At 46.6% G+C, this 27,524-nt stretch overlaps 1 protein-coding gene across 2 annotated transcripts in view; it reads left to right on the forward strand.

The window, feature by feature from the left end:
- Nceh1 (neutral cholesterol ester hydrolase 1) overlaps window positions 1-27,524 on the forward strand; it is a 60,644-nt gene that overhangs the window by 18,257 nt on the left and 14,863 nt on the right. Inside the window, exons 2-4 of one of the 2 annotated variants that reach the window (XM_087618991.1) lie at window positions 11,567-11,725; window positions 19,293-19,521; window positions 23,124-23,193. In XM_087618991.1, coding sequence (XP_087475117.1) covers window positions 23,156-23,193 — 38 coding nt within the window. In that variant the 5' untranslated portion in view covers window positions 11,567-11,725; window positions 19,293-19,521; window positions 23,124-23,155. 2 annotated transcript variants of the gene reach the window in all.

Below are 27,524 nucleotides of genomic sequence, written 5' to 3' on the forward strand. Positions count from 1 at the left end.
TATTGAGTGTCTAAAAAGATCTTTCCATAACCAAACTGTTCATCTGGGCAGCACATATACTAATCCCAGAATGCAACTGAGATTGCTGTGGATAATGTGAAAATTCAAAAAAAGCCATTCTTTGTTAAGAAAGCTCTGATAGGCTTTTAACTGTGGCACTTTCAGCAAGCTAAGGGCAAGAACATGAAATGGAACAATGTATGCTTTTCAAGAGGACTACTTGGAGAAATAAATGGCATATTAAAATTTTTGGGGGGGCTGAAAGGTGGCTCAGCAGTTAAGGGCACTTATTAGTCAGTCAGAGGGCTGGACTTTGGCTTGCAGCACCCATGTAACACAAGATGTCCTGTGTCTACCTGTAACCCCAGCTCCAAGAGAAGGTGATCAATCTCTGGGGCTCGCTGGATTCCAGCCTAGCCCCCCCCCCCGCAAAAAAAAAAAAAAAAAAAAGGAAACCCAGATTCAGGGAGAGACTCTACTTCAAAAGACTAGGTAGAGAACAAGAGAGGTAGATACTTGATGTCCTCTTCTGGTCTCCATTCACATGTATACACACACACACACTCACACACACACACACACACACACTCACACATACACAGTAAATAAATAATATTCAAAATAATAAAAATGGTGGTGCTCTTGCCCAGTGTGTGAGGCCCCAGGTAGTTAGTTGGCATCTAAAACAGACAGAAAAAGCAAACAACAAAAAACTGTGTCGCATCTATACAATGACTTGTAAATTTTATTATTCAACAGAAAACAACATGGGTTTCCATTATTTAGGTAGTTGCTTTTTTTTTTTAATTTCAACAAAGACATCGTATAAATCTGTCCTACTTGGGCCCTAGTCTGTTGCTTCAGAAAGTCACTCTTTGTTTAAGTTTTGACCCAAACACTGAAATTGTTGGTGGCCATGGCATCTTAGATGAGGCAGAAGCTTCTTCAAGTTCATCAAAAGGGGTGAGCCTTTGGACAGAGAGCAGAGTCTCACATTTGAAGTGCCCAGGCTAGGTCCCCATCCTGCCATCCTCTCCCACCCTCAGCCCTGTTCTTCCTTCTCCCTCTTTTCCTGGGTCATTGACCTCTCCGTTGATAACTGTGCACTTGTTAACTTTGCACCTCTTCCTTCTCCTGTGGGTCCAGACAAGCATCTCACTTTGTAGCTTGGATGGCCTTGAACTTAGGGCTATTTTACCTCTGCCTCCTAAGTGTGGATGACGGGCGTGAGCCACCATCCCTAGCTTATCTCAGTTACCTTTAAATCATTTGTCTCCCCACCTAAGTCTGTCTTTCTGTCTAGTTAGTAGTGTCTCTAGAGGGAAAGGAACATGTCTGTGCTCCCCACTCCCACCTCCACCCCCACCCTGTGTACCTAGCTTTGAAAAGTTCCTGGCACCAAGGAAACCTCTGTAAATTTCCTAAGTGACTAAGTGGGTAAGCGACAGGGAGGTCCATCCACAGAAGCTTTGAGCACAGAGGGCAGGGTGCAAACACTGCTACATCCCTTTCTCAAGCCAGGCGGCATCCTGCAGGGCCTGCTGGTCAGACTGTTTCCTTCCCATGAAGAACTTAAGTAGGAAGTGGACAGGGTAAATTGTCCACTGTTCAGAATATGTGAACCTGGAGGTGGCAGGGAAGAGGGATATAAAAGCTAACACTGTGAATCCATCTGTCCAATCAATCATTTTCAGTTAGGCATGGTGGTACGGGGGAGGGGTGGGACAGAGCAATTCAAGTTCAAGGACTGCCTGAGCTATAGGAAGAGCACAGAGCTAGCCTCGGCAATGTCGTGAGACCCCCACCCCAAAACAAAAAGTGGCTTGCATTTTCCCACATCAGAGAAGGTGGCCATGCAGGATCCCCTGTGAGCTCGCACCCCTTTTGCAAAGACAGCGACGTGTACCAGCTCTGGAAATTGCTCTGGTCTTCTGTTTGGCTCATCGTTAGCTTCCACCAGTGCTTGCTTGTACAACCTGCATGCCCTCGGCACTTCTGAGCTATCACAAGGTCTACAGCTATTTGCCAACCTCAAGGCAAAGGTCAGATGAGAGATCGTTGGCATTGTCTGTGACCCTTAGCACAGTTTTGGGTCATCGCTCAGTGTAGTACCAAGTTATAAAGAGCCTTCCTCCTAGTAGGTATGAACAGTAGCACCCCAGGTAAGTGCTGAGAGAGAGCATAGGCTGCCTGGATTTTCAAGATAGGTTAGTATCATTCCTTTTAAATATATATATTTTTACGTTTATTATCTGGGGGTGTGTATATATTTGGAGTCTGCTTGTGAGAAAACCTGTGATAGTTTATCTTTCTCTCTTTTTTCTTGCTTCCCCTTTTTTCCTTCTTTTAGACCCTGGCACATGTAGGGATTGAGCCTACAGCCTCTTTCCACTTCTACCATGCCAGGCAAGCATTCTACTCATGACATCCATCCTGAGTAACTTTTGGATGATGATGATGATGGTGGTGGCGGTGAGGTGGTGATGGTGGTGATGATGATGATGATGATGATGATGATGATGTCGTCTTTGCCACAAAGTTTTGTTATATTTAATCCAGGCTGGCCTTGTAATCATGATCCATTCTCCTGTCTCAGCCCCCTGAGTGCTGGGATTCCAAAGTTTAGGCTACCACAGCTTTTTTTTTTTTTTTTAAAGATTTATTCATTTAATGTCTATGAGCATCCTGTTGCTGACACACCAGAAGAGGGCATCAGATGCCATTACAGATGGTTGTGAGCCACCATGTGGTTGCTGGGAATTGAACTCAGTGGCCTCTCAACCACTGAGCCATCTCTCCAGCACCTACAGCTTTTAAAACAATTAATTAATTTGAGATAGGACCTAACTAGAGCCCTGGCTGGTCTTGAACTCACTCTGTAGACCAGGCTGGCCTTGAATTCTCAGAGATTTTCCTGCTTCTCCCTTCTGAGTCCAGGGATGAAATTCGTGGACCACCCTGTTAGCTTTTTAAACTGAATTTTTAGGACTTCGTGTAGTAAGCCCTGGGTGTCGATTGTGGCGTTTCTGTGCATGTATGCAGTGTACTTCCTCTTCCGTCCCTGTCGCCTCCCTGTTGCCTGCCGCGCTGCCTCCTGCAGATCCTCCTCTGCTCTCCTGTCACATGGATGCTGTTCTGTCTTGTTTTCCCTAGGAGCTCTTCCTCAGTGCTAAAGGTCTGCCCTCTTCCTACTTTCATGACCTACAGACAGACAGACAGAAAGACAAACAGGCAGAAAGACACAATACACACGCTCTGTGTCAAAGCTGTGTTCACTTGGCTCTCTCCCCTTCAAATACCCAGGGCCTCTTGTGGCCACACTTAGTGTGTGTTGGGGAGGTCTTACCCTCTTCTGACATCTTCTGGAAGTCTGCCTGGGCAGAGGACCCATTATCGTACTTTCAAGACTTCCGCAGTATTAACCACTGCTCGGGAGGGGCCCAGCTGTGGATGTGCGTGCCCGCTGGCCTTCAGATGCCCAAGTGTCAGTCTAGAGAGCACTGACTCCCAAGACCAGTCCACCCTGGACCTCAGGCTCTGGCTATTCTCTGTTGAAATCTGCTGTTGAGCATGCCACCAAGGATGGAGTTCAAGGTTTGGGAAAACCTGTTCTTTTCCGCCTGAGCTGAACTTCGGCCTGCTCTCACAGCTCCTCCCAGGTTTGTTTTTCCTTCATGTGGACTAGAAGTTGCCTTCTAATTGCTCCCTGCTCTCAGGTCCTCAGCATTACCTCAGTGTCTCTTAAGATGAGCCCCAGGCACTGCCTTCTGCCGTGATTCAGTGACAGATGAAATTTTTCTCCATTGCTAGCCCGTCCACCAGAAGGATCACTGATACCTGTTCTGAGGGAAAGACTGCCTCCCTTCCGTTCACCAGGGCTGGGGAAGCCCACCGTGTTCCTGGGAGGGTGTAGCATGTAGTTTAAAAAAAAAAAAACCCGCTAAGCACCGGTAACGGTGGGCTCGCCTGCCTTCATGGTTCCCAGGACCAGCTGCTCCCATATTCCCAGGTCATCCACCCTCTGGCTAACCTGCAGAAAGCCAGCTACCGCTAGCTCAGATCCCCTTAGCCCCATAATATGATAACACCAGAGACTTGTAGTAGACCATCCAGATTGATAATGGTAAATCTCCAACTCCACACAAATGCCCAAAGAACACAAAAGACAATTGATATAAATTCAAGCTGCACACTTCGACCGATCGGGCAAATGTACCCTACATTATTTTATTGCCCATCTATGCAATCTCTAGCTACTTGCGACTTCTCCGGACCATATGGGTCAGCTCCATCTCTTTCTGGTTCCATCTTGTCTCTTCCATCCTCCTTCTCGTCCTCCTCTATCTCTCTGTCTCTCCTTCCTCTTTCTCTCTCTAAAAATTTCAGCTCTGCCCCCCTCCTTCCACTGACCAATCGCAGGCTGATTGGTCAATCTGACCAATTAAGATTTTCCTGGACCTCACCTGAGTACAGGCAGCCCTTATGAGGAAGCAGGGGGAAAAAAAGCCAGACAGCAATCTGCAACAGGAGGATAAGAAAGGCACAGAACGTGAGCCTGGAAGCAAGCTAGTAGGCAGCTCCTTGATAGCCTGTACTTCAGTTCCTGCCTTCAGGTTCCTTCCTTGAGCTCCTCCCCTGGCTTCCCTCCATGATGGACTGTATAGCATGTGAGCTAAAGCAAACCCTTTCCCCACAAGTAGGTTTGGGTCAGTGTTTGTCACAGAAATAGAAAGCAAAATAGGACAGCTGCCTTTGTCAGCACTGTCAGAACGCAGTCCAAGACGGAGTCACGTGAGGGGAATTCTGAGTGCCTGTGAGAAAACTCCAGGAAAACAAGAGTCTCGTGACCTCAGTTTCTTCAAAACCCAGAGTGGTTCTCGGGATGTGTCTTCCTGCCCCTCCCCGGTGTAGCAGATAAGAGTGATTTACCTCAGCTGTATTTATTCCCATGCCTCTATGGAAATGGCTTTGTCACATGAGGCTTGTGCTTGGGATTGAACCCCTTAGTCATGTGATTCTCCTTAATCCTTAGAGTTTGGATGGTCTGATGCTTGGAATAAAGTTGGCTATTGCAAGAGACTTCAGTCCATCTCAGTCCACGTCAGTTTTAGGCCCCGCTCTCCTAGATTTACGCTCCAGCTAGAGCAGAAAACATACCCAGAGCTCTTCTCCTCTCTCCCGTTGGAATGCTCAGTTATGTCTTACACTGGCTCTATCTTAACTGGGTCCCTCGGAAGCAGCACGTGCACGTCTTCCTGTCTTCCATTAAAGTCCCTTCTTCATGCTTCCTTTTCTTACTTTTTTTTACCCTGAGTGGTGGTGGTAGGAGGGAATTAAAAAGAAGCCTTCATTTCTCTCATGCTAAGGTTTCTAGAGTCAACTGGAAGGCTTTGGTGTGAGAGTAGGGAAAGGAGAGTGGGAAGGCCATCTGTGTGGTTAGGAGATGTGGAGAGGAAGAGCTGGCAGCCTTGCATGTGCACCCCACTGTAGAGGGCCCTGTCTGGGTTCACCTCGGCTCATTCTCCCCTGTACAAGAGTCTTGAGTGCATGTCTTCTCTGGGACACTTTCCTCTGGGATTGTCTCTCTGTGGGTTCTCTTCGTGGAACCTGTGAGAAGAGTCTGCGGTTGGCTTTGCTCCTCCATGGTGCAGCATTTAGTAATGTGAAGTCCCACGGGTCGGCACCAGCAGCACAGCCCTGTGGATTTTGGATCAGGCAAGAAGTGTGGACTTATCCTGTTCCTTCCCTGACAGACACAATGAGCATCTGTGGTCTTTCCAGGTGAGAGGCTGGGTGTCAGTGTTTGATAGACGGATAAACAGTGCTTCACAAGTAGGGCCCGCTGTGAACTCTGGTAGGGTAGAGCTTCGCTCCTCTCCTCTGTCCGGTAGGAATTGGGCCTCATTTGTAAAACAAATGTGCTGGACTAGCTCCAAACTAGTTTTAAAAACGTGGTTTTTAGATCGGTTTAATTTTATATGAATGTTTTGCCAACATGTATGTATATGCATCACACAGACATACGTGGTACCTGCAGAGACCAGGAGAGGGTCTGGGATGTTCTGCAACTGTACTTATCGACAGGTTGTGAGCCAGCAGGTGTGTGCTGGGTATTGAGCCTGGGTCCTCTCCAAGAGCAGCAAGTGCTCTAAGCCACTGAACCATCTCTTCGGTCCTCTCAGTCAGCTGGTTTGAAGAGAAGTTTGTAGGTGTGAAGATTAAACAGAGTTTAGCAAATGTCTTTTTTACCACTAGGGTTTTCCAGTGTCTTTAAAAGGCTGAGCTGCTGTGAGCCTGAGAGGAGAACTGATCCCTGATTACAGTCACGGGTTCTTCATTCTTTGTTATCAGCACACAGTTGCTGTAACTGGAGCTTTTAGGCTAAAACTCTGGAAACAGGCAGCCCCAAAAGGTTAGGACTGGCCACTTTCCCATCATGCCCATTAAAGACAGAACAGTGAGGAGCAGAGTGAGGTGGACATTGGGAAGAAGTGGTCCATAAAGGGGTCCCCAAGTCCATCTATGGGGTCCTGACAACCTAAAGAGTTCAATGGAAGAATTGAGCACTGGGCAGAAGATATCATAGTTACGTAGTCCTGGTCAGGGTGTGGTCGGTCTCACGCATCATTTTCTCAGCTCCAGTCCAGCAAGGTGAAGATGTCCTGATGCTGGAGGGGTCATGGGATTGGGGTGATTCTCAGGGCCTGCTTACTTCTCTTTGCATAGAACCTGGTAGTGGAGTGGGAACCTGCTACCGGGGCTGAGAAGGAATGCATCCTTAGTGTTGTCTCTATCTCCTATCATTTGTACATCAAGGCTGGAAAGACGGTTTAGTGGTTAAAGTTGCAAAGAAAGGGAATTGGATTTCCAGCATCCACATGAGTCAGCTCACAATGGTTAGTAATTACAGGTCTAGGGGATCTGATGTCTTCTCTCTAGTGCCTCTGTGGACATTGTACTTAAATGCCCATACACTGGAGAAATGTTCAAACCTGCACACACACACACACACACACACACACACACACACACACACACACACACACACACATACACACACACACACACATACAGGCACACATAGTTAAAAATACAACTCTGTCTCTGTGTCGTCGTCTTCTTCCTCCTCCTCCTGCTCCTCCTTCTTTCTTCTTCTTGTTCTTCATCCTTCTTTTTCTCCTCCTCCTCCTCTTCCTCCTTCTTTCTTCTTTCTTTTTTCTCCTCCTTCCTCCTCCTCCTGCTCCTCCTCCTGTCCTCCTTTGTACAACTAAGGTAGGAATATTGCTGATGATGTCTTCATGTTTTGAAACAGGGTTCCATGTAATCCATGCTGGTCTCACATTTGGCAAATAGTTCAGTCTGGGCTTGGAAACCTGCTTCTCTTGCTCCTACTTCTCCAGTCCATCGATTAAAGGTGTGATCATGTGCATTAATGGTGTGCATCACGTGGCATAATGGCTCTTCATTAATATTCCTGCACAGACTAGGTTTGGCCTCACTGAATCTTTCTGAGACATCTAAAAAGACCATGGTGTCAGTATTTGTGTTGAGTCTGTTGGCAGTGAGTTGAAACCTAAGAGTTTGCCCCTGGGCTGGGGCAGCTTAGCTGGTGAAGGTAGTTGCACAGCAGACACTAAGTCCTGGCTCTCGTCCTTAGCAGCACATGTAAACTGTGTGAGGTGCACTCCTGTAACTCAAGCAATAACTCAAAGCAAGGTTGAGGCCAACCTGAGCTGCCAGATACCCTGTGATACCTCATGTCAAAAACGAATAAGCAAAACCAAAATAATAATAAGAAAAAAAGTTGCTCCAGAGTCACCCAGAAAAAAAGGTTGTGTAGCCCCGAAAAAGCATAAGGCCCCAAGCTTCAACAAACATTAGTGCAGAGAGCCAGTTTGAAGTATTTACCTTCTGGTGTATTGTCAGCATTTACCTGCTCCACTGTGCCTGTTGACCACGTGTTATGAGTGAGTGTTGGGGGAAGTGGTGGAAAATATACCATGTATTTTTCTTATGGCTTGTGTGGATGGGTGCCCAGCTTCAAAGCAAACATTTGCTCCTTTGTGCATATGTGGGTGTAGTCTTATGTGATGTGCACATATGTGGGTGGGTATACTCTCATGTGTATATGTGTGTATATGCGTGTATATGTGGGTATAGTCTCATGTGATGTGTGCATATGTGGGTGTACTCTCATGTGATGTGTGCATATGCCGGTGGGAGTACTGTCATGTGATGTGCACATGTGTGGAGTCAGAGAGCTACCTCAGAATCACCCTGTTCTTTGCTCCTCCTGAGTTCAGTCTCTTCACGGGACATGGAGCTCCTGGGTCCCTTGGATCCTCCAGTACAGGGTGAGACCTAATTTCCAAAAAGAGCAAAGCAAAAGGAGTGGATGAAGAGTACACAAGTGGAACCTTGTGCTTGTAATTAACCCATAAACTCTCCTCAGAAGGGGCTGTTACTGTGTTATAATCCCTCTGCCCTGCAGATGCTCTCACGTTGACTGCATCTGTCTAGTATTAAACGGCTTGCATTGCTGTAATTGTGGATCTAGATGAAATGTTTTCCTTTTTTTTTTAAGGTTTATTTTTATTATGTCTATATATGTGGGGGCATGTGCATGTGAGTGTACCTGCCCATGGAGGCCAGAAGAGGGCATCGGATCCTGTGGAACTTGGGTGCAGGCAGCTGTGAGTCACAAGACATGGGTGCTAGGAACCAAACCTGGGTCCTCAGGAAGAGCAGCAAGCTCTCTTAACTGCTGAGCTGTCTCTCCGCCCCCTAAACTGAATGTTCTACAAGAGTAAGTTGTTCAGTTACCTCAGTCTGTTTGGACCAGCAGCTTCTGTAAACAGTGCAGAGTTTAGGAGCCATCCAAATGCCTTCCTCTGTGGGACAGACGGCTCTGCATCTGTGAGATTTGTGGGTTGAGCCTGCAGGGCACCCGGCCTCCTGAGGCTTCTACCCAAGATGTGGCTGAGTTGTTTAAACCTGAGACTAACCAGTGGCTGTGGAACCTCTTCCTGCTGTAAAGGCCTGGGCTTTTGTTCAGATGCTGATTTTCTCAGACTCCCTTGTTGCTGCCCTGGTCCTGCTGCACAGCTGAGCAGATCTGCTGGCAGAAAGAGCTGCCAGGAAGACAGAGTTTGTGGAACATTCCATAGCCTGCTTCCCTTCATCCTGATTTTAAGTTGGGCACATCGTAATGTTGCAAAGCCCAAGTAACAGGAGAGGTGTGCTTTGGAGCGCTGCTTGAGTAGTGGCTGCCTTCCAGCTCTGAGCAGTCATACTCAGAGTGATGAGTCAGAGTCAGGTGAACTATTGAGTCAGAGACTGGCAGGCTGTGGTGTGGTAGGAACTGGGCTAGACATTAACATCTCAGCCTCAAATGAGTGCTGAATAAGTTGGCTTCTCACCCTTCCTATTCATAAGACTTTCAGAGAATCCAGAGAGGGAAAGTTCAAATGGTTCTAAAGCCATACAAAAGGGTACGAGATATGTTTTTAAAAATATTTCATATAGGATGCATTAATTGGTTATTATCATTGTGGAAATACACGACAGGTATCACCTGATTCCTCAGACACTGGTAGATATCTATAAAATCATTTTCCTTGCATGTTTAGGCTTTGTGTACCATTCGTGAAATAATGTATATCCCACCACGTAAGAGGTTAGTCAGATTTTATACTATAGAGAGCCCCAGATGTAAAAACAGGAAGTCATTCATCAAAGATCACGTCCAATTGTCTGCTTCCTGAACTTTGCAGAAAGCAGCCGAGTCCAGCTTGTGCATCACAAGCTGTGGACTGTGGGGCTTGTGTGAGCGGCCAGGCGGAGGGCATGAGCAGGCAGGCCTGGATTGCTGTATTCCAGAAGGGAGCTGGGAAGGCTTTGCAAGCTCTGTTCTTTACGGCTGCAGGTTGAATGACCTGCTGTCCGGAACAGTGAAATGAAAACAAGAGCCATTTGTCCTGGCAAGCAGAAGAGGCCCTGATCAGGTCACGGCATCAGGGTGTCTTTTGATTAGGCTTAGAACCCAAGGCAGTAGTAGAAAACATTTTTTTTCTTTTTCTTTTCTTTTCTTTTCTTTTTTTGGGAGGGAAGGGGCAGCAAGAAAAAGAAACTTCAGTGGTTATTAAGAAAATAATCGATGCACAGGATGTGAAAATGGAGGCTCATGGTTAGATGTCTGACAAGCAAGCAGGAGAACATGAAGTTAGATTGCCAGAATGCACATTTTGTTTTGTTTTGTTTTAACAAGTTGGGCATGGCAGCATGTGCCTATAATTTCAGTATGAGAGGAATATATATATATATATAGTGAAAAGACACCCACTGGAAGTTGACTTCTCCCCTCCATATATACACATATACATAAACACATATGAACGCACCCCACACTAACATGCATGTGCCACACCACACATACACCTACACAGAAAGAATATAAACCCACACAGTAGAAGGAAATATTGCCAAATAATGTGTTTGAAAAGGGACTTATATCCAGACTATATAAAGAACTCATTAAAACTCAGTAGTAATCACATCCAAGGTGCTTAGCATCACGTTAGCCCGTAGGGTCTTTTGCCTTTTGACACTAGGAAGAACATAGGGTTTCCCACAGTCTACAGGCTCAGCCCCAGGAAAATCTGGGCCTTCAGACCCAGACCTTATCGGACTGGGCTCATGATCTGGTTTGCACTGTGAGAAGGAGCAAGGAGTTTGTTTACAGAGTTGAGGTCAGAGGCTGGCCCTAGGCACCTTGTAGTCTTGACTCAGCCACCATCCACAACAGACCAACTCAATGAAGAAAGTGTAGTAGAAGAAAGAGTCTTTTTTTTTTAATTATTTAAATCTTTATTTTTTTTCCATCTTTATTAACTTGAGTATTTCTTATTTCCGGGCCAACATCCCCCTAACCCCTCCCCCTCCCCTCTTTATGGGTGTTCCCCTCCCCATCCTCCCCCCCATTGCCACCCTCCCCCCAACAATCACGGAATGCTGGGACACTTGGCAACTGCTGCTAACAAAACCACTGTACCTTGCGAGTTTACTACTGTTCAGTAAATTCTGACATCAAGGAAAGACATAAATGTGTCTGTCTGCTTCTGGCATAGAGCGCTCCCTGCAACTGCGATGGAGAAGGTGGAGAGAGACTAAGAGCTTTTTTCCCCAGTTTGGCCAAACTACAAAGAAATCACTTTCCTTTTAAACTAGTCTGTGGATTCATGAGCCTGTAGTCCCACAATACCACCACTAATGCCGCTGCTGCCTACATGAAGGTGCCCAGCACTGCGAGAGCTTGCCCTACTGACCTGAGCTGTAGCTAACATCCTAACAACCTGTTACTCACTGCTGTTATGGGGCCTGCCCTAAAGCTGACGCATTATCCTGGCTGCAGTTTAACTTCCGGTTCCCTGGGGCAGGCGTTAAGTGTGTCTTCTAAGCCTTCCAGCCTGGTTCCATTCTACAGAACAGTCTCATTCCCCAGCACCCCACCCTTTGCATCCACACATAGCCTGCATAGCTTATCTTTCACCTGCTATTTTATTTGCAGTGTCCTTTGGAAGCAAACAGTCTCAGCGTGTGCAAGCACGAAAAGCAGCTGATAATAACCTTACAGAAACTGCACATCAGTTCACAGTAGTCGGCGACCTGAGCCTCGCTGCACTGTGGGTGTTGTGATCACGGAAATCAGCACCCACTACGAATCAGGGTAACCTACTCAGACTCGTGACTATTGGTAGAGGGTCCATATACTTTTGAATCATCCCTATATCCCTCCTTGCTCTGTTTTGTCTGGTATTCTTTTGTCGAATAAGCCTTTTCTTCCAACACTGAGACTATGGAGAACCCAGAGTTCTCTATGGTGCATAGATGTACGGACGCCACAGAAAAGCATTGGAGAACATCATTAAGCCACCCTGAGGGCTGGGGCTGTACCTCAGCTGGTAAAGTGCTTTCGTTGCGAAACTGGGTTTGATCCGCTACACTTCGTAGACTAGGTGTGCTTGTGCATATCTGTAGTCCTGGCATTTGGAAGGCGGGGGCAGAAAGAACAGAAGTTCAAGGTTATCCCCCAGCTACACAGCAAGTTTAAGGCCAGCCTAAGAAATACGAAATGTCTCCAAAAATAAATAAGTAAAAATAGTTCCAGAGCGGTGGTACACGCCTTTAATCCCAGCATCCGGGAATCAGAGACAGGTGGATCTCTTGAATTCTGAGCTTGAGGCCAGCCTGATCTACAGAGCAAGTTCTAAGACAGCCAGTGGTACAAAAGGAAGCCCTGCATCAAAAAAAAAAAAAATTAAAATTAGATAGATAGATGATAGATACATGGATAGACAGACAGACAGACAGAGATAGATAGATAGATCAATAGAGACAGACAGACAGACAGGCAAATGATAGACAGATAGATGATAGATGCATGGATGATAGACAGCACTCCCCGTAGTGAGCTGGGACCCCCCACACCAATCATCACCAGGCCGATTCTAGTTGGCCTCACTAGCCATATATATACACACACACACACACACACACATATATATATATATGTGTGTGTGTGTGTGTGTGTGTGTGTGTGTGTGTGTGTGTGTGTACACATACATACATATAAGTTTTCTGGAGGTAATTTGTTTACAGCATTTAGCCAACAGTTTCAGAACATGGTTACCACCATTTTGTTTTACATTTGATTTTTGAGAGTCTCATGCAGCCCTGGCTGGCCTTAGACTATGTAACAGAGGATGTCCTTGGACCACCTGATCGCCTGTTTCACTGCCCAAGTGCTGGGATTACACATGGCCACCATAGATGGGAAGTTGTAGCACTGAGGGCTTTAGTGACCAACCCAGAGTCCCAGGACTGGTAAGAGGGGAGCTGGGACTTTAACACAGTGGCTGTGCAGTTGACACTGTTGGCTTCTGTACACTGTTCTTGTCTTCTTCAAACTGACTATGTACAAATATGTGTTGTCAACTTATTACTGATAATTTCATACATTTCATTCATCACACTCTATCGTGATTATGTCTACCCTAAATTCCTCACCCACTCCTTTTTTTTTTTTTTTTTTTTTTTTTTTTGGTTCTTTTTTTCGGAGCTGGGGACCGAACCCAGGGCCTTGGGCTTCCTAGGTAAGCGCTCTACCACTGAGCTAAATCCCCAGCCCCATCACCCACTCCTTTAAGGCACTTCCAGCATCTTACTGAGTCCTTACTTAGTTCTACCTGTTGGAATGGTGATTAATGTTGTGTAGTTAGTCACGGCTGTAGTGAGTTCATGGGTACAGTGACCATGTCATGTCTGGAAGACAGCACTTCATACCCCTGTCCTTAGCTCTTCTCTCTTCCTGCCCTCTCTTCTGTGATGTTTCTTGAGCCTTACCTGGGAAGTGAGGACGTGCAGGATGGGGTTGGTGAGCATGATATAGGTGGTCCTTTGAGGCTGAGCACCAGATTGAGGAGGGGTTTATTACCACCCCGCCCCTGTGCGCCCCTTCACCTCATCTGCTGCTTTGCCTTATCTACCAGTAGGCATTTGATTAAGACTCCTGCCCAGCTCTTTCTAACCTGACTTCCTCACTTTTCCTAGTTGCTCAAATCTCATCTTCGACCCAGCTTGGTTCAGGCTGGATGCCTTGGCTGGATTTCATTCCTAGACAGAAGCCAGTCTGTCCATGCAGAGCCTTGCAAACCTTTGTCTGGGTCCAGGGATGTCCGACCTCCTGACATTGTGGCACAGCATTATCGTCTGTAAAGATCACTCTTGAGAACTATGCAGTGGAGTTATAGAAAGCCCAAGCCAAAATCTCCTAAGGTTTTAAGTGAGGCCACCACTGTGTGTGGGGCTGTATTGGAAACTCCTGTCAGCTTCACCTATCGAACGCACTGCTCTCACCGCTTAGTTGCTGGGGTGCCAGAGGGCCACCAGTTTTGGTTCTCCTCTGCTGATCTTTGTGCCTCTTCTTGTTTTAATTTTCTTAAATTATGTGGTCAAAAAGCTAGTTTTTCTCTGTAGCTCAGGCTAGCCTGGAACTTACTCTGCAGCCCAGGCTAGATTTTAAACTCATTGTAATTCTTTGGTTTACCTGGGTTGATTTTTTTTTTTTTATAAAAGAAAAGTATCTTACTACAATGGCCCAGGATGCCCTACATTTATTATATAGCCCAAACTGGCCTTAAACTCTTGGTGGTTCTCCTGCCTCAGCCTCTGGAGCACAGCATGTATTATCTCATCCAACTTCCTCTACTTCTTTTCATTTCCAAAGACTGCCTCTTCCTTCCCCTCCAAGTTCTCCATGCCCATAGACTTGTCCACAGTTTTTGCATAGAATTAGCCACCAGAGATTGGCCCACATCAAAAGCAAACCAGTTTGTATACTAACAAGCAGAATACAGTTTCTGGTCATAGTCTGTCATTTGCTCTTTGGCCATCAGACCTGGGGAGGGAGACATATTTTGAGTCAGGGTCTCATAGCACAGCCTAGCCTCCAGTTGCTATGGAGCCGAGGAGGACCTTGAGCTGCCCATCCACCTGTTTTCATCACCTCACTGGATTCCAGATGTGGGCCCCCACACTTGGTCCACATGGTGCTGAGGACTGAGTCCAGGGCTTTGCCCTTGGTAGACAAGCACCGCCTAAGTGAGCTACAGCCCCAGACCCCATTTTCAAATTTGAATGATTATAATGTACTGACTGTGGGATAGCTGGTTGTCTTGTTGGGATAAGAACCCACATATCCCAGGCTGGTCTGGCTCTCACTGTATCTGGGCTGGTCAGGAGCCGCCTCTCCCAACTGGGTGCTAGGATCGTGGGCTTGCACTATCACACCTGGTGCGGGACAACTGCTTGCTTGCTTCTCTAATTTATCAGTAATTTTAAATGTCACAGTTCTTGTGGCAGCTTTCTGGGTGCTTTCTCTACCACCTACTTTTTTTCCTTCTCTTGCTTTCTCTCCCTGACAAACAGTCTCTTCTCAGGGCCACCCCCAACCCCAGCCACCAGTTAAACAAAGCACACTGTCTTGCAGAAACACAGCTAACATTAAGTGAATGCAAGCTAAGAAGCAGAAGCGTTTCTGGGAAGGCCTGGGTAAACTGAGTCCTGTGTTGGAACAGCATGCTGTGCCTACTCTGGAATCTGAATGGATAAATATGGTGATGCCCTGGTCAGTGTCACTGTTACCCTAGTCAGACCTATGTAGTTTTCACCATGCAAATCAAATGCCATTTTCTAATTTGCTAAAGAATTTAAGTTTAGAATTGCACATGCACACAAGCACACTCTATATGTATTTGTTTACTCATTTATTTACAGTATTTTGTTTAATTAATTGTTCGTGTGCACATATGCCATGGCCAGCATGTGGAGGTCAAAGGGTAACTTGCAGGAAATCCGTTCTCCCTTTCCATTTGGGCTCCAGGAATTGAACTCAGATTGTCAGGTTTGACGGCAAATGCCACTGCCCACTGAACCATCTTGCTGGCCCTCCATTTATTTAACATGATGGTATTAACAATTATTTTAAGCTCTTCAGTGAAGTGGACAGTTATGTCATAGCATATATAGAGGTTGAATTATCAATATCTATTTTCCTGTTGCTATGGTAAATGATTACTCCCTAGATGCTGTTCATGGATAGATCACTTACCTCCTCCTCTTATTTTTCACAAATGCCACCTGGTGGGTGTATGATGAACGTTTTCTGCATTTCCTTGGTAGACGAGGTAAACCGAGTCAAGTGATCATGGCTCAGCATGTACTCCAAACGAAACCCAGATGGGTTTGCTTGTCAAGAGAACTATCTTAGTGGGTGCGTCAGTGAGTCAGGACTGAGGGATGAATGTGGCCTGCCGTGAAGCAGTAACTTACCTTGTCAGATCCTGACTTTATAGTCCGTAATAAAACACCACTACTCTCCAGCTGTGCCCTTTGCTGAAAGAAGTTATTTTTTTTAAATGGCTTATTTACTTGTGGTTTTGTATAAGTGTGTGTGTGTGTGTGTGTGTGTGTGTGTGTGTGTGTGTGTGTGTGTGTGTGTGTGTGTACAGTCCAGAAGAGGGCACCTGATGCCTCAGAGTGAGGCTATGGGAATTTACAGGATACCAGGCTTTTATGTGAGTTCTGGGGTCTGAACTCTGGTCTTCATGATTGAGCCGCAGTGTTCTTACGCCGTGAGCCATGACTCCAAAAGATCTTTGCTGGGATTCAGGGCTCTTCTCTAACTGTACTTTCTATGAGGCCTCTGTGCAGATATCCTTTTATTTGTTTTTGAGACAAGGATTTACTATATAGCTCAGGTTAGCCCCGGAACTCTGTGCAGCCCAGACAGGATCTCACTTGCAGCAATCCCTCTGTTTCCTGCATTCAGGGGTTAAGCTGCACCTAGCTGGGGTAGTCTTTAACTGTTTGGGCAAAGCTCCTGGTTATGCCGTTTGTCCTCATGTGTGCATGACTTCTCCCACTTATCAAGAGACTAGGCACATCTAAACACAAAAGCTTTAAAACATTGGGAAATACTTATTTGCATTTCAGTATTCTTCCTCCAGTCTGGGTGTTTTATTGCAGCTGTAGTTCAGTTATTTGGAAAGTTAAGCTGGCTTTAGAAAATGAACATATTACAATTGTTTGGAAAGCAATCCCACCTGGTCTAAAATTTCAGCTCAAGAGAGGGCTACAGAAAGACGTCTGGGCTATTTAGTGAGACCCTGACTTTGTCAGGGCTGGGAGTATGACTTGGCAGGAGAGCACTTGTGTAGCATTCTCAAAGCTCTGGGTGAGCCCCAGTGATTCCCAGCACTGCAAAATAAATGATAAAGTCTGGGAGCATTTGCCTAGGCTCTGTGTAAATGCTCCATTAAATAAGAGGGTGTAGGAGTGGGTATGGGGAGGGGAGACTGGAGAGTGGGTTTGGGGGAAGACAGGAGAGGGTGTGGGAGTGGGGATAGGGATGGGAGGAGGAGGGAGAGGGGGAGGGGAAATATTGCTAGCTCTAAGACCCAAAGGGGAATAGTTTATTGACATGTTCTCTTTTCTTTTCCTCCTTGGGCATTTTATGTATTTACATTTCAAATATCATCCCCTTTCTCAGTTTCCCCTCTAGAAACCCCCTATCCCATCCCCCCTCCCCTTGCTTCTACCCACTCACTCCCACCTCACCATCCTGGCATTCTCTTTGGGGAATGGAGTCTTCACAGGACCAAGGACTTCTCTTCCTATTGATGCCAGAAAATGCCATCCTCTGCTACATGTGCAGCTGGAGCCATGGGTCCTTCCATGTTTACTCTTTGGTTGGTGGTTTAGTCTCTGGGAGTTCTGTGTGTGTGTGTGGGGGGTCTGGTTGGTTGATATTGTTGTTGTTCTGAAGGGTTACAAACCCCTTCAGTCCTTTCTCTAACTCCTCCATTGGGGACCCCATTCTCAGTCCAATGGTTGGCTGTGAGCATCCACCTCTGTATTTGTCAGGCTCTAGCAGAGTTTCTCAGAAGCCAGCTATATCAGGCTCCTGTCAGCTTGCACTTCTTGGCATCCACAATATTGTCTGGGTTTGGTGGCTGTATATGGGATAAATCCCTGGGTGGGGCAGTCTCTGGATAGCCTTTCCTTCAGTCTCTGCTCCACACTTTGTCCCTATATTTCCTTTAGACAGGAGCCATTCAGGGTTGAAAATTTAGAGATGAGTGGGTGGCCCCATCCTCCAACCTGGGGCCTTGCCTAACCTCTGGATATGGTCTTTACAGGTTCTCCTTCCCCTTTGTTGGGCATTTCTGCTAATCTCATCCCTGTTGGATCCTGGGAGCCTCTTGTTTTCCTGGCATCTGGGACTTGCTGGTGGCTATCCAAGTTTCCTACCCCCATCACTACATATCTCTGTTCAACTTCCTGACCTCTGTATATCATCCTAGTGTCCTCTAATACATGATACTGCCCTCATTTTTCCCCACCCCTCTTCTCTTCCTCCTAAGTCCCTCTTATCCTCTACCTCCTGTGAGTATTTTGTTCTCTATTCTAAGAAGGACTGAAGCATTCACATTTTGGTCTTACTTCTTCTTGAACTTCATGTGGTCTGTGCATTGTATCTTGGGTATCCCAAGCTTTTGGGCTAATATCCACTAGTGAGTATATACCATGTGTTTTCTTTTGTGACTGGGTTACCTCACTCAGGATGATATTTTCTAGTTCCATCCATTTGCCTATGAATTTTATGAAGTCATTGTTTTTGATAGCTGAGTAATATTCCATTGTGTAAATGTACCACATTTTCTGTACCCATTCCTCTGTTGAAGGACATCTGGGTTCTTTCCAGCTTCTGGCTATTATAAATAAGGCTGCTATGAACATAGTGGAGCACGTGTCATTGTTATATGTTGGAGCATCATTTAGTATATGCCCAGGAGTGGTATAGCTGGGTCCTCAGGTAGTGTAATGTCCAATTTTCTGAGGAACCTCCAGACTGATTTCCAGAGTGGTTGTACCAGCTTGCAATCCCACCAACAATGGAGGAGTGTTCCTATTTTGCCTCATCCTTGCCAGCATCTGCTGTCACCTGAGTTTTTGATCTTAGCCATTCTGACTGGTGTGAGGTGGAATCTCAGGGTTGTTTTGATTCACATTTCCCTGGTGACTAAGGATGTTGAACACTTCTTTAGGTGCTTCTTGGCCATTTGAGATCCCTCAGTTGAGAATTCTTTGTTTAGCTCTGTACCCCATTTTTAAATGGGGGTTATTTGGTTCTCTGAAGTCTAACTTCTTGAATTCTTTGTCTTTGTATATATTGGATATTAGCCCTCTATGGGATGTAAGATGTGTCCAGTGACACTCACCTGAGCCAGGAACAGTTGTTTGCAGGAACTCAAGTGTCACTGGTCAGCAAGCTTGGAATGCTGAGTAAAGACCCTGTTTCAAAAGAGCAAAACAAGCCAGGTGTATTGATTTTTTTTTTTTTTTTTGCCTGCCTTTGATCCCAGCACTGGTTGGCAAAGGTAGCTGATCTCTGTGGGACTGAGGCCAGCCCAGTCTACCATAGCAAGTGTCAGGGTCTGAGAGGGCCACATAGTGAGATCCTTGCTCTCTGGTGTACTCTCTCCTGCTCTGTCTCTCTCTCATACACACACACACACACACACACACACACACACACACACACACACGCTTAGTCTCAAAAAAAAAAAAGCAAGCTAAACACCCCCCACGTTTTGGTGAGCCCCACTCTGCGTACCTGCCTGATGCTAACAGTTGACTCCCCGTCTCCCCGCTTCTTCTCCACATCCCTGCAGAGTAACCTGATACATTCCCTGGGACTGAGCCACCATCTGATCACACTGAATTTCATCATCATCTCTTTTGGCAAGAAAAGCGCAAGGTCTTCTCCAAGAGTGAAGGTGACGGACACTGACTTCGATGGCGTGGAGGTCCGAGTATTCGAAGGCCCTCCAAAACCAGATGAGCCGCTGCGCCGCAGTGTGGTCTATATCCACGGAGGAGGCTGGGCCTTGGCCAGTGCAAGTAAGTCCCCGTCATCTTCAGGTGGCTCCGTGTGCTTGGCTCTGGGAGGGCCCCTTGGTTCTCGGGAACATCCTGGTTTCCATGTCGCCCTGGCCACCTTATCAGTGCTTGTCTCGTTTATGTGGTTATGGCCTAGAGTGGTTTCTCCGTCCTTTCTTCCTTGTTTTCTTCCTGTCTTTCTCCCTGTCTTCCTTTGTGTCTTCCCACCTACAGCACGGGGGGTTGAAACCATTGCTCGTTGATCTGAGACAATGGCTGGGTCTACAGCAGAGCCGACAGCCCCAGCCTTTGTTGGATGACTTCTTAGTGCTGATTTCTTTGAACGGATTTTCTGAGCAAAGAACGTAGCCTAGGTGGCAGTATTGTGCATCGCGCACGGGCTCCCGTGATCTAAATCGTAGACGACTTACTGTAATAATCCAGTGATACTGGCTCTCCCTATGACTATAAGCTCAACTTTACCAGAAGTTACCATATTTACCAGCTCGTGAGGTAATTATCTGTAGCCCTTATCGACTTGATTTTGAAGGCTTCTTCTTACACAACAGACTGGGCATTGCTTAACACGTGGTAAGTCAGCATTAGCTTTTGAAACCCAAAGAGTAAAATACGGAAAGTATGCAGCTATTAAAAGAAAACAGTGTTTCCAAGGGCTGAGGCATTTTCTTTGGAGCCCGACTTCAAAGAAGCCGGCTGCTTAGCACCACATCATGAGCACATTCTGTCTCAGAAGCTCAGGCTCCTGCCTGTAGTACTATGACCTCCTTCTTCATCCGCAGTCCAGAGCTTTTGGTATTCTCCCCACAGAAAGCATATCACAGGCTGGAAGATGGCCCAGCAGACAGAGGTGCTGGCCACCAGGCCTGATGACCGAGTTCCATCCATGGGACCCACATGGTGAAAGGAGAAAATTGACTCCCAGAACTTGTCCTCTGACCTCTACGTGGGCCTTGTGGCATCCTGACACAAGATACACACAAATACAAATGTAATTTTAACAAACTAGAAAGAAAAAGTGATTCAAACTAGGGCTCTTCCTTTATTATGTTTTTATATGAACTTTTAATTCACAAAATATAGAATGTTCAACTCTCTTTCACAACTCCGTCTCATTTAGCTCCACACCCATCAGGTCTTCTATTATTCACAGGCTTGTTCCCACTGATTACGTGAGTTTGTTCAGGACGTGACTCTTAATGCAGATACTTACAGTTGAAGGCAGACCTGGACCATGGGTCGCCACTGTATCCCTTGGTTCTTCATAGCTATGACAAAACACTGAAGCAACTTAAGGAAGAAGGGAAGGAAGGAAGGGAGGGAGGGAGGGAGGGAGGAAGGAAGGAAGAAGGGAAGGAAGGGAGGGAAGGAGGGAGGGAGGGAGGGAGGGAGGAAGGAAGAAGGGAAGGAAGGGAGGGAGGGAGAGAGGGAGGAAGGAAGGAAGGGAGGGAGGGAGGGAGGAAGGAAGAAAGGAAGGAAGGAAAGAAGGAAGGGAGGGAGGGAGGGAGGGAGGAAGGGAGGGAGGGAGGGAGGGAGGGAGGGAGGAAGGAAGGAAGGAAGGATACCGGCTGGTTTTGTGTGTCAACTTGACACAAGCTGAAATTATCACAGAGAAAGGAGCCTCCCTTGAGGAAATGCCTCCATGAGATCCCAGCTGTAAGGCATTTTCTCAGTTAGTGGTCAAGGGTAGGAGGGTCCCTTGTGGGTGTTGCCATCCCTGGGCTGGTGGTCTTGGGTTCTATAAGAGAGCAAGCCGAGCAAGCCAGGGGAAGCAAGCCAGTAAGAAACATCCCTCCATGGCCTCTGCATCAGCTCCTGCTTCCTGACCTGCTTGAGTCCCAGTCCTGACTTCCTTTGGTGATGAACAGCAATGTGGAAGTGTAAGCTGAATAAACCCTTTTCTCCCCAACTTGCTTCTTAGTCATGATGTTTTGTGCAGGAGTAGAAACCCTGACTAAGACAGGAAGGAAGGGTTTATTATAGTTTACATTCTGAGGGTACAGGCCATCCATCTGGGCAGGAAGGAAGGCCATGGGCAGAAACGTGAGGTGACTTGTCACATTGTATCTTCCGTTTTGTTGTTGTTACTTTTTTCTTCAGTCCAGGAGCAGGACCCAGGGAATCCTACCGTCCCCAGTCAGGATGTGTCTTCCTTCCCCAGTTAACAACTCTAGAAACTTGTCGCAGACAGGCCCAGAGGTGATTTGTACATCTTGTAGAATCGACAGTGCTAAGCTTTATAATCACTCTTGTGTGCTAGAGACAGAGATTCAAAGTAAATAAGATGGGTCGCTGCCTTGGATGGACGGAGTCTGTGGCCCTGGACATGTGTCAGCTGAGAGTCCTATCCAAGACAGGAAGTATAGATGGCAGAATGTGTGGTTATGAAAGTCAGCCTGGCCACTGCCCCCTTAGTTTTGACTGGTGGGCCCGAGGGAGAGCTGGGCTGGCACGTGTCTACAGATGGGCGTGCAGTCTTCTAGAAGGCTTGAAGACTTCTTAGAAGCACTTTCTGCTTCTGAGTACTTACTTCCCTATCACTAAGGAAGGAAACACTAGGCCCTCTGCTGAAAGAGTAAATCTTTTTTGTTGTTTGCTTGTTTGTTTGGGGGCAGGGTTTCATGGACTTAGGCTAGCCTTACTATGTAGCTGGGAATGACCTTAAACTTCAGATTCTCCAGCCTTCCCCTCCTGAGTGCTGGGATTACAGCAATCTGCTACCTTCCCAGGTTAATGTGGTGTGAGGTTCAAACCCAGAGCTTCATGCCTGCTAGGCGGATGCTCTTATCAACTGCGCTACATCCCAGTCTGGTGGGTTTTAACGGATTGGGAGAAAAATTACAAGAAGTCAATCCTTACCTCTTAAGATAATTCTGTTCCTGAGGGCATTTGAGTCTCCTTTCTAGGAAATAAGACTTCCTAAAACTCTGCTTCTCTGTTGGCAGAAAGAAACTAACCACCCTATTCCTCACATTGCTAATTTTCCCGAATCACAGGATGTTGAAAGTATAAAATCTTATAATTCTAAGGTGGAAATGGCCCATTTGCTGTGATTTGTCTTGATAGTGTATATTTGAAGAGCTTCAAAATCAGAATTGAGGTGGTGGGTATGAAATAAATGTTTAGTAAGTTAAAAGCATAAGTTAAAAACTCACTCAGTACTGATTTCCTGTTGTAGTAATTACATTTTATTATAAAATAGGTTTAAGTTTTGCAGTTGAGTGTGTCTGTTTGCCTTTCGTTCTTCCCTCCCTTTCTAACCATCCCTCCCTCCCCTGAACCCCCTCCCTTCTCCTCACCCTTCCTCTTCCCTCTTTCCTCTTTCCTTCCTCTCTCCCTAACCTCTTCTGTTTTTGGTTTCTGGGGTTTTGAGCAGTCTCACACATCCCAGCGTAGTGCCTACGGCAGCCTTGAACCCCTGATCTTCCTGCCTCTGCCTCTCAGGTACTGAGGTCAGAAGCAACTGCTACACACCTGGTTCACATGCACTGTTTAGTGTTTGTTGTTATTATTGTCTCAGTCTAGAAAACAATCTACACATGGCGATGCGTGAGAGTGGACAGGGGGAATGGCCACCTTTGTAGTGATTCATTCTTCTCTCTTAGAAATCAGCTACTATGACCAGCTGTGCACAGCAATGGCCGAGGAGCTGAACGCCGTCATCGTTTCTATTGAGTGAGTAGCTACCGCTGGTCACAGCTCCTACTAAGATTTCCGTTTTTATTTTGTATGTGTTCCTGTCTGTGTCTGTGGCTATGTGCACCTGAACGCCGCTGCCCACAGAAGCCAGAAGAGTGTGTCACGTCCCTAGGACTGGAGTTGCGGGTGTTTGTAAGCTGCCCAGTATGGGTGTTGGTACAAAACTCTGGTCCTTTGAAAGAGTACCAAGCACTCTGAGCTGCTGAGCCATTGCTCCAGCCTCCAATAGTCATCATCGTTATTAACAAGAAATGCTAAGTAACAGTCTAGTAAATAAAAATAAAATGCGGCATCAAATGTTGGGATGACAGATGTGTCTACCTACTCCATATTTTTTGAACGGGGTTTAGTAATACATTGATTTACTTTAAATATCTATGCATTTGTTGTCTGCGGTGCTAGGGACTGAACCTCATACATTCAGAGAGCCTGTTATTGAGCCGTACGCCCAGGCTTTTTAAAATGTAGTCTTACTGTAAGTCTGACCGAAACTTTTTAAAACTAAAAACAGTTGGGATTTGAAAGAGAACCTCATTGCCAGCCAGGACTGTTTTCCTGAAGTACGTTTCTGTAACCCTCGGAAGACAGCACTGTGCTCAGCAAACACCAGACATGGAACTGTTAGTAAACGGTGGACCGGTCTCTGTGGGCTCTCTCACACGCCGGTTTCTTGAGCAACTATGAAGTATCTGAATAAGTTGGCAGCTGTTGCCATGGCAACGACACATCTCATCACTGTCTCATGCCAGCCTGGCCCCAGAGCTTTCAGTCTCTTGACTCAGACTTCCCTCTGTGAAGGTCCTGGACAGCTGCGTGGGAAATTCCAGCCACTTTCCTCTGTTTATCTCTGAAGCCAGCTTCCGTGTTTGAAGGGCCACACGTTTGATCTACGTTCTCAGTAGGAACTAATGCTCGTGGGGGTAGTGGAGATTGTTTGTTGCTGAGTCGGTTGCTCTAAAAAAACTTCCCCGCATTCACAGGGGATTCAGTTACAGGCTGTATCATAGGTGAATGAAGAGTCTGGATCTCTAAATTCTCATATAAATCATCCAGGGCAGTATAGCATGGTGGCTTATGCATGTAGTCCGAGCATTTAGCTAGAGACAGGAGAGCTGCTATGAGTTCTAGGCCAGTCTAGTCTGTCTGTGTAATAATTTCTAGGACAATCTGGGCTGTAAAGTAAGGCCCTTTGTTTCAAATCAACCACAACAAAATCAGCAACAACAAAAACCAAAACCAAGCATAGGGAAGCTGACGCCGCGGTAGGTTAAGTGTTTCTGTGCAAGCATAGAGACCTGGGTTAATATCTCCAGCACTCCCCCATCCCCAAATAACCCAAACAACAACAGAACAAACTGATAAAACCCCAAAAACAGATGTGGTTGGGCCTGCTATTATGGTTTCAGTGCTGAGGAGGACCCTGGAGGCTTGTTAGTGAGCCAGTCTAGCTGAGCTGCTGAGCTCCGAGTTCACTGAGAGACCATTTCTTAAAAAAATAGGTAAAAAGAAATAGAGAAAACACCCAGTGTTAACCTCTGACCTCCTCACACACATTTACAGGAGTGCAAAGCAGCACACATGTACAACACACACACACACACACACACACACACACACACACACACACACACTTGTGCAGACATATATGCCCACACCCCCACACGGTACGTATCTTACTATCTTCCTCACAGAATAGCAAGTGAGTCCTCTACAGTAGTCAGCTAGCTAAGCAGATGCATCGGTGGCATGCGGGACTATAGGCTAGAAGCTTTGTAGGTTCCCAAGCCTAGGTCAGAGGAAACTAATAATGCCACATGACCAGACAGGGAAGGCACTGACTGCTTATATGACCCAGGCCCCTCCAGTTCTCCCTTTCCTCTGCCTTCTTCCCATTCGTGGCTTTCATCCCCCATGCCCTATTGCCGATCTGAGGTAGGATCATGGATTTTTCCTCAGGACAGAAAGCAGGAACATGGGTGCCAGCATCTTGTGTGAGGCTCCAAGGAGACCATGCTGACTTGGGATGGGGACCTCACAGACATGTCTAGGGGAATCAGTTTAGATGGCTGGAATAAAAGGGCCTCTGGTGTTCAGCAGGGAATCCTCCTGCTGTAGTCTAGGTTGCAGAGCTGCTGTACTGAGGTGTCAGGCAGCCCCAGCCTGTAACAGAAGCCTGGGCTCACACAGTGTGGCTGAGGAGGCTTCCACCTCGGCAGATTTAACTGTAGTTGCTTTGTACAGCTCCCTGCTCTTCTGAACCTGCAGCTAACCTGTCAGATCTCTGAGGACTCTTGTGTGAAGTTCAGCAGGAGCCATTCAACCAACAACGGTGTCTTCACGGGACATAGAAGGAGCCAAGCCCTTAGAACAAGGCCCTGGAATGTGGTATTAAAGAAGCTTTAGGGGCCCTTCAGTGGTTTCTGCTCCCTGTACTTATTCAAAGGCTTAGAGAAGGAAGGAAATCGGGCTTGCTTCACTTGGCACCCAGAGGATCTAACCTCAGCCGGCTCTTGTTTACCTACCCTCAGGACTTCAGTAGCAACAGTGGGCAACACACCCTGAGCTCTTGCTACACACCCTGAGCTCTTGCTACACACCCTGAGCTCTTGCTACACACCCTGAGCTCTTGCTACACACCCTTCTCTACCTTGAAGTCTCTCAACTCCAGTGACACAGGTGTCACTGTTTAGTCTAGGCTTATGTAACACCCTGAAAGGTTGATTAGGTATGTTCAAGATTTTTAGAAAGACCTAAAACTCAGAAGCCATTCCGTTCTCTTCTTACCTTCCCATTGTGCTAACTCTGGATAATGGGCACCCAGATGTTCACCACTGGGATGAGCACAGTACAGGGGCACCTTCAGGCAGCTCACTGACACCCATAAGCAATATGGGATGAGAGATCCTTCCTGGGACCAGAAAACAGGAATGCTTCACCTGCATTCCAGCACCTTATATAAGGCTGCAGTGTGAACACCGAGGAGACCATGCTGACTTGCGATGGGGACCTCACAGACGTGTCTAGGGATCAGTTTAGACAGTTGGAATAAAAGGGCCTCTGGTGCTCTCACAGGCGTGTCCAACCTGTGGCTAGCCCATGGGTTACATCTGTCCCAGGATAATTATGAATACACTGAGATGTATTTATAGATGGTAACATTGTGACGCAGTGTCAAACTGTTGGACACCTCTTAAAGCACAGAGTAGCTAAGTGTGTGTGAGGAGTGCTGTGGTCAAATGACAGATTATTCAGTGCTCACTTACTGTGGACAGTAATTATGAGATAAGGGGGTTTGGGCCAAGGATAGCCACAGAAAGCCTTATATCTCGTGTTGTAGCTGAAAGATAGCCAACATCACATGACCATTGTATTCTCCCCAAAGAGACTGTTCAGAGGTCTAACCTGGGAGCACAGTTATTCTCACTGGCTCACTTCTTTCCTTTCTTTTCCTTTTATTTTTTTGAAGAGATTTATTTATTTAATGTATGTGAGTACACTGTAGCTGTCTTCAGACACACCAGAACAGGGCATCGGATCCCATTACAGATGGTTGTGAGCCACCCTGTGATTGCTGAGAACTGAACTCAGGACCTCTGGAAGAGCAGTCAGTGCTCTTAACCGCTGAGCCATCTCTCCAGCCCCCCTTCTTTCCCTTGAATGCTAATTTACTTTTGTCTCCTGGGTCAATTGCAGTGTTAAGTCCTGATATATAAAGAGAAAGATGTAGCTTTCACCCTCACATGTCCAAAAACCTTGGCCCATAAGTTTAAGTGTGATGAGCGATAGGAAGTGGGTAGTGAGCAGGAATTGAGCATCTATGGGCAGGACCGCCTGTTTGAAGAGTGGGGAAGCCATCTTTGGGAAGGCGGTATTTGGAGTGGGGAAGCCATCTTTGGGAAGGCGGTATTTGGAGAGTGGGGAAGCCATCTTTGAGAAGGCGGTATTTGGAGTGGGGAAGCCATCTTTGAGAAGGCAGTATTTGGAGAGTGGGGAAGGCACCTTTGGGAAGGCGGTATTTGGAGTGGGGAAGCCATCTTTGGGAAGACGGTATTTGGAGTGGGGAAGCCATCTTTGAGAAGGTGGTATTTGGAGCTGCCGGTGTAGCTCAGTTGCTTGCAGAGCTTGCACAAAGCCCTGGATTTGGTCCCCAGCCCTGCATGGTGGTGTTTGCCTGTGATGTCAGCAGTAGAGCCATAAAAGCAGGAGGACCAGACATTTAGGTCATCCTTGTCTACATAGTGAGTCTGAGGTCAGCCTGGGCTACCTGTAAGACCTTTTCTGCAAGAAACAAACGAACAAAACAAACT

The sequence above is a fragment of the Rattus norvegicus genome, chromosome 2, assembly GCF_021556685.1.
Source record: "Rattus norvegicus strain SHRSP/BbbUtx chromosome 2, alternate assembly SHRSP_T2T, whole genome shotgun sequence".
Lineage (NCBI taxonomy): Eukaryota > Metazoa > Chordata > Mammalia > Rodentia > Muridae > Rattus > Rattus norvegicus.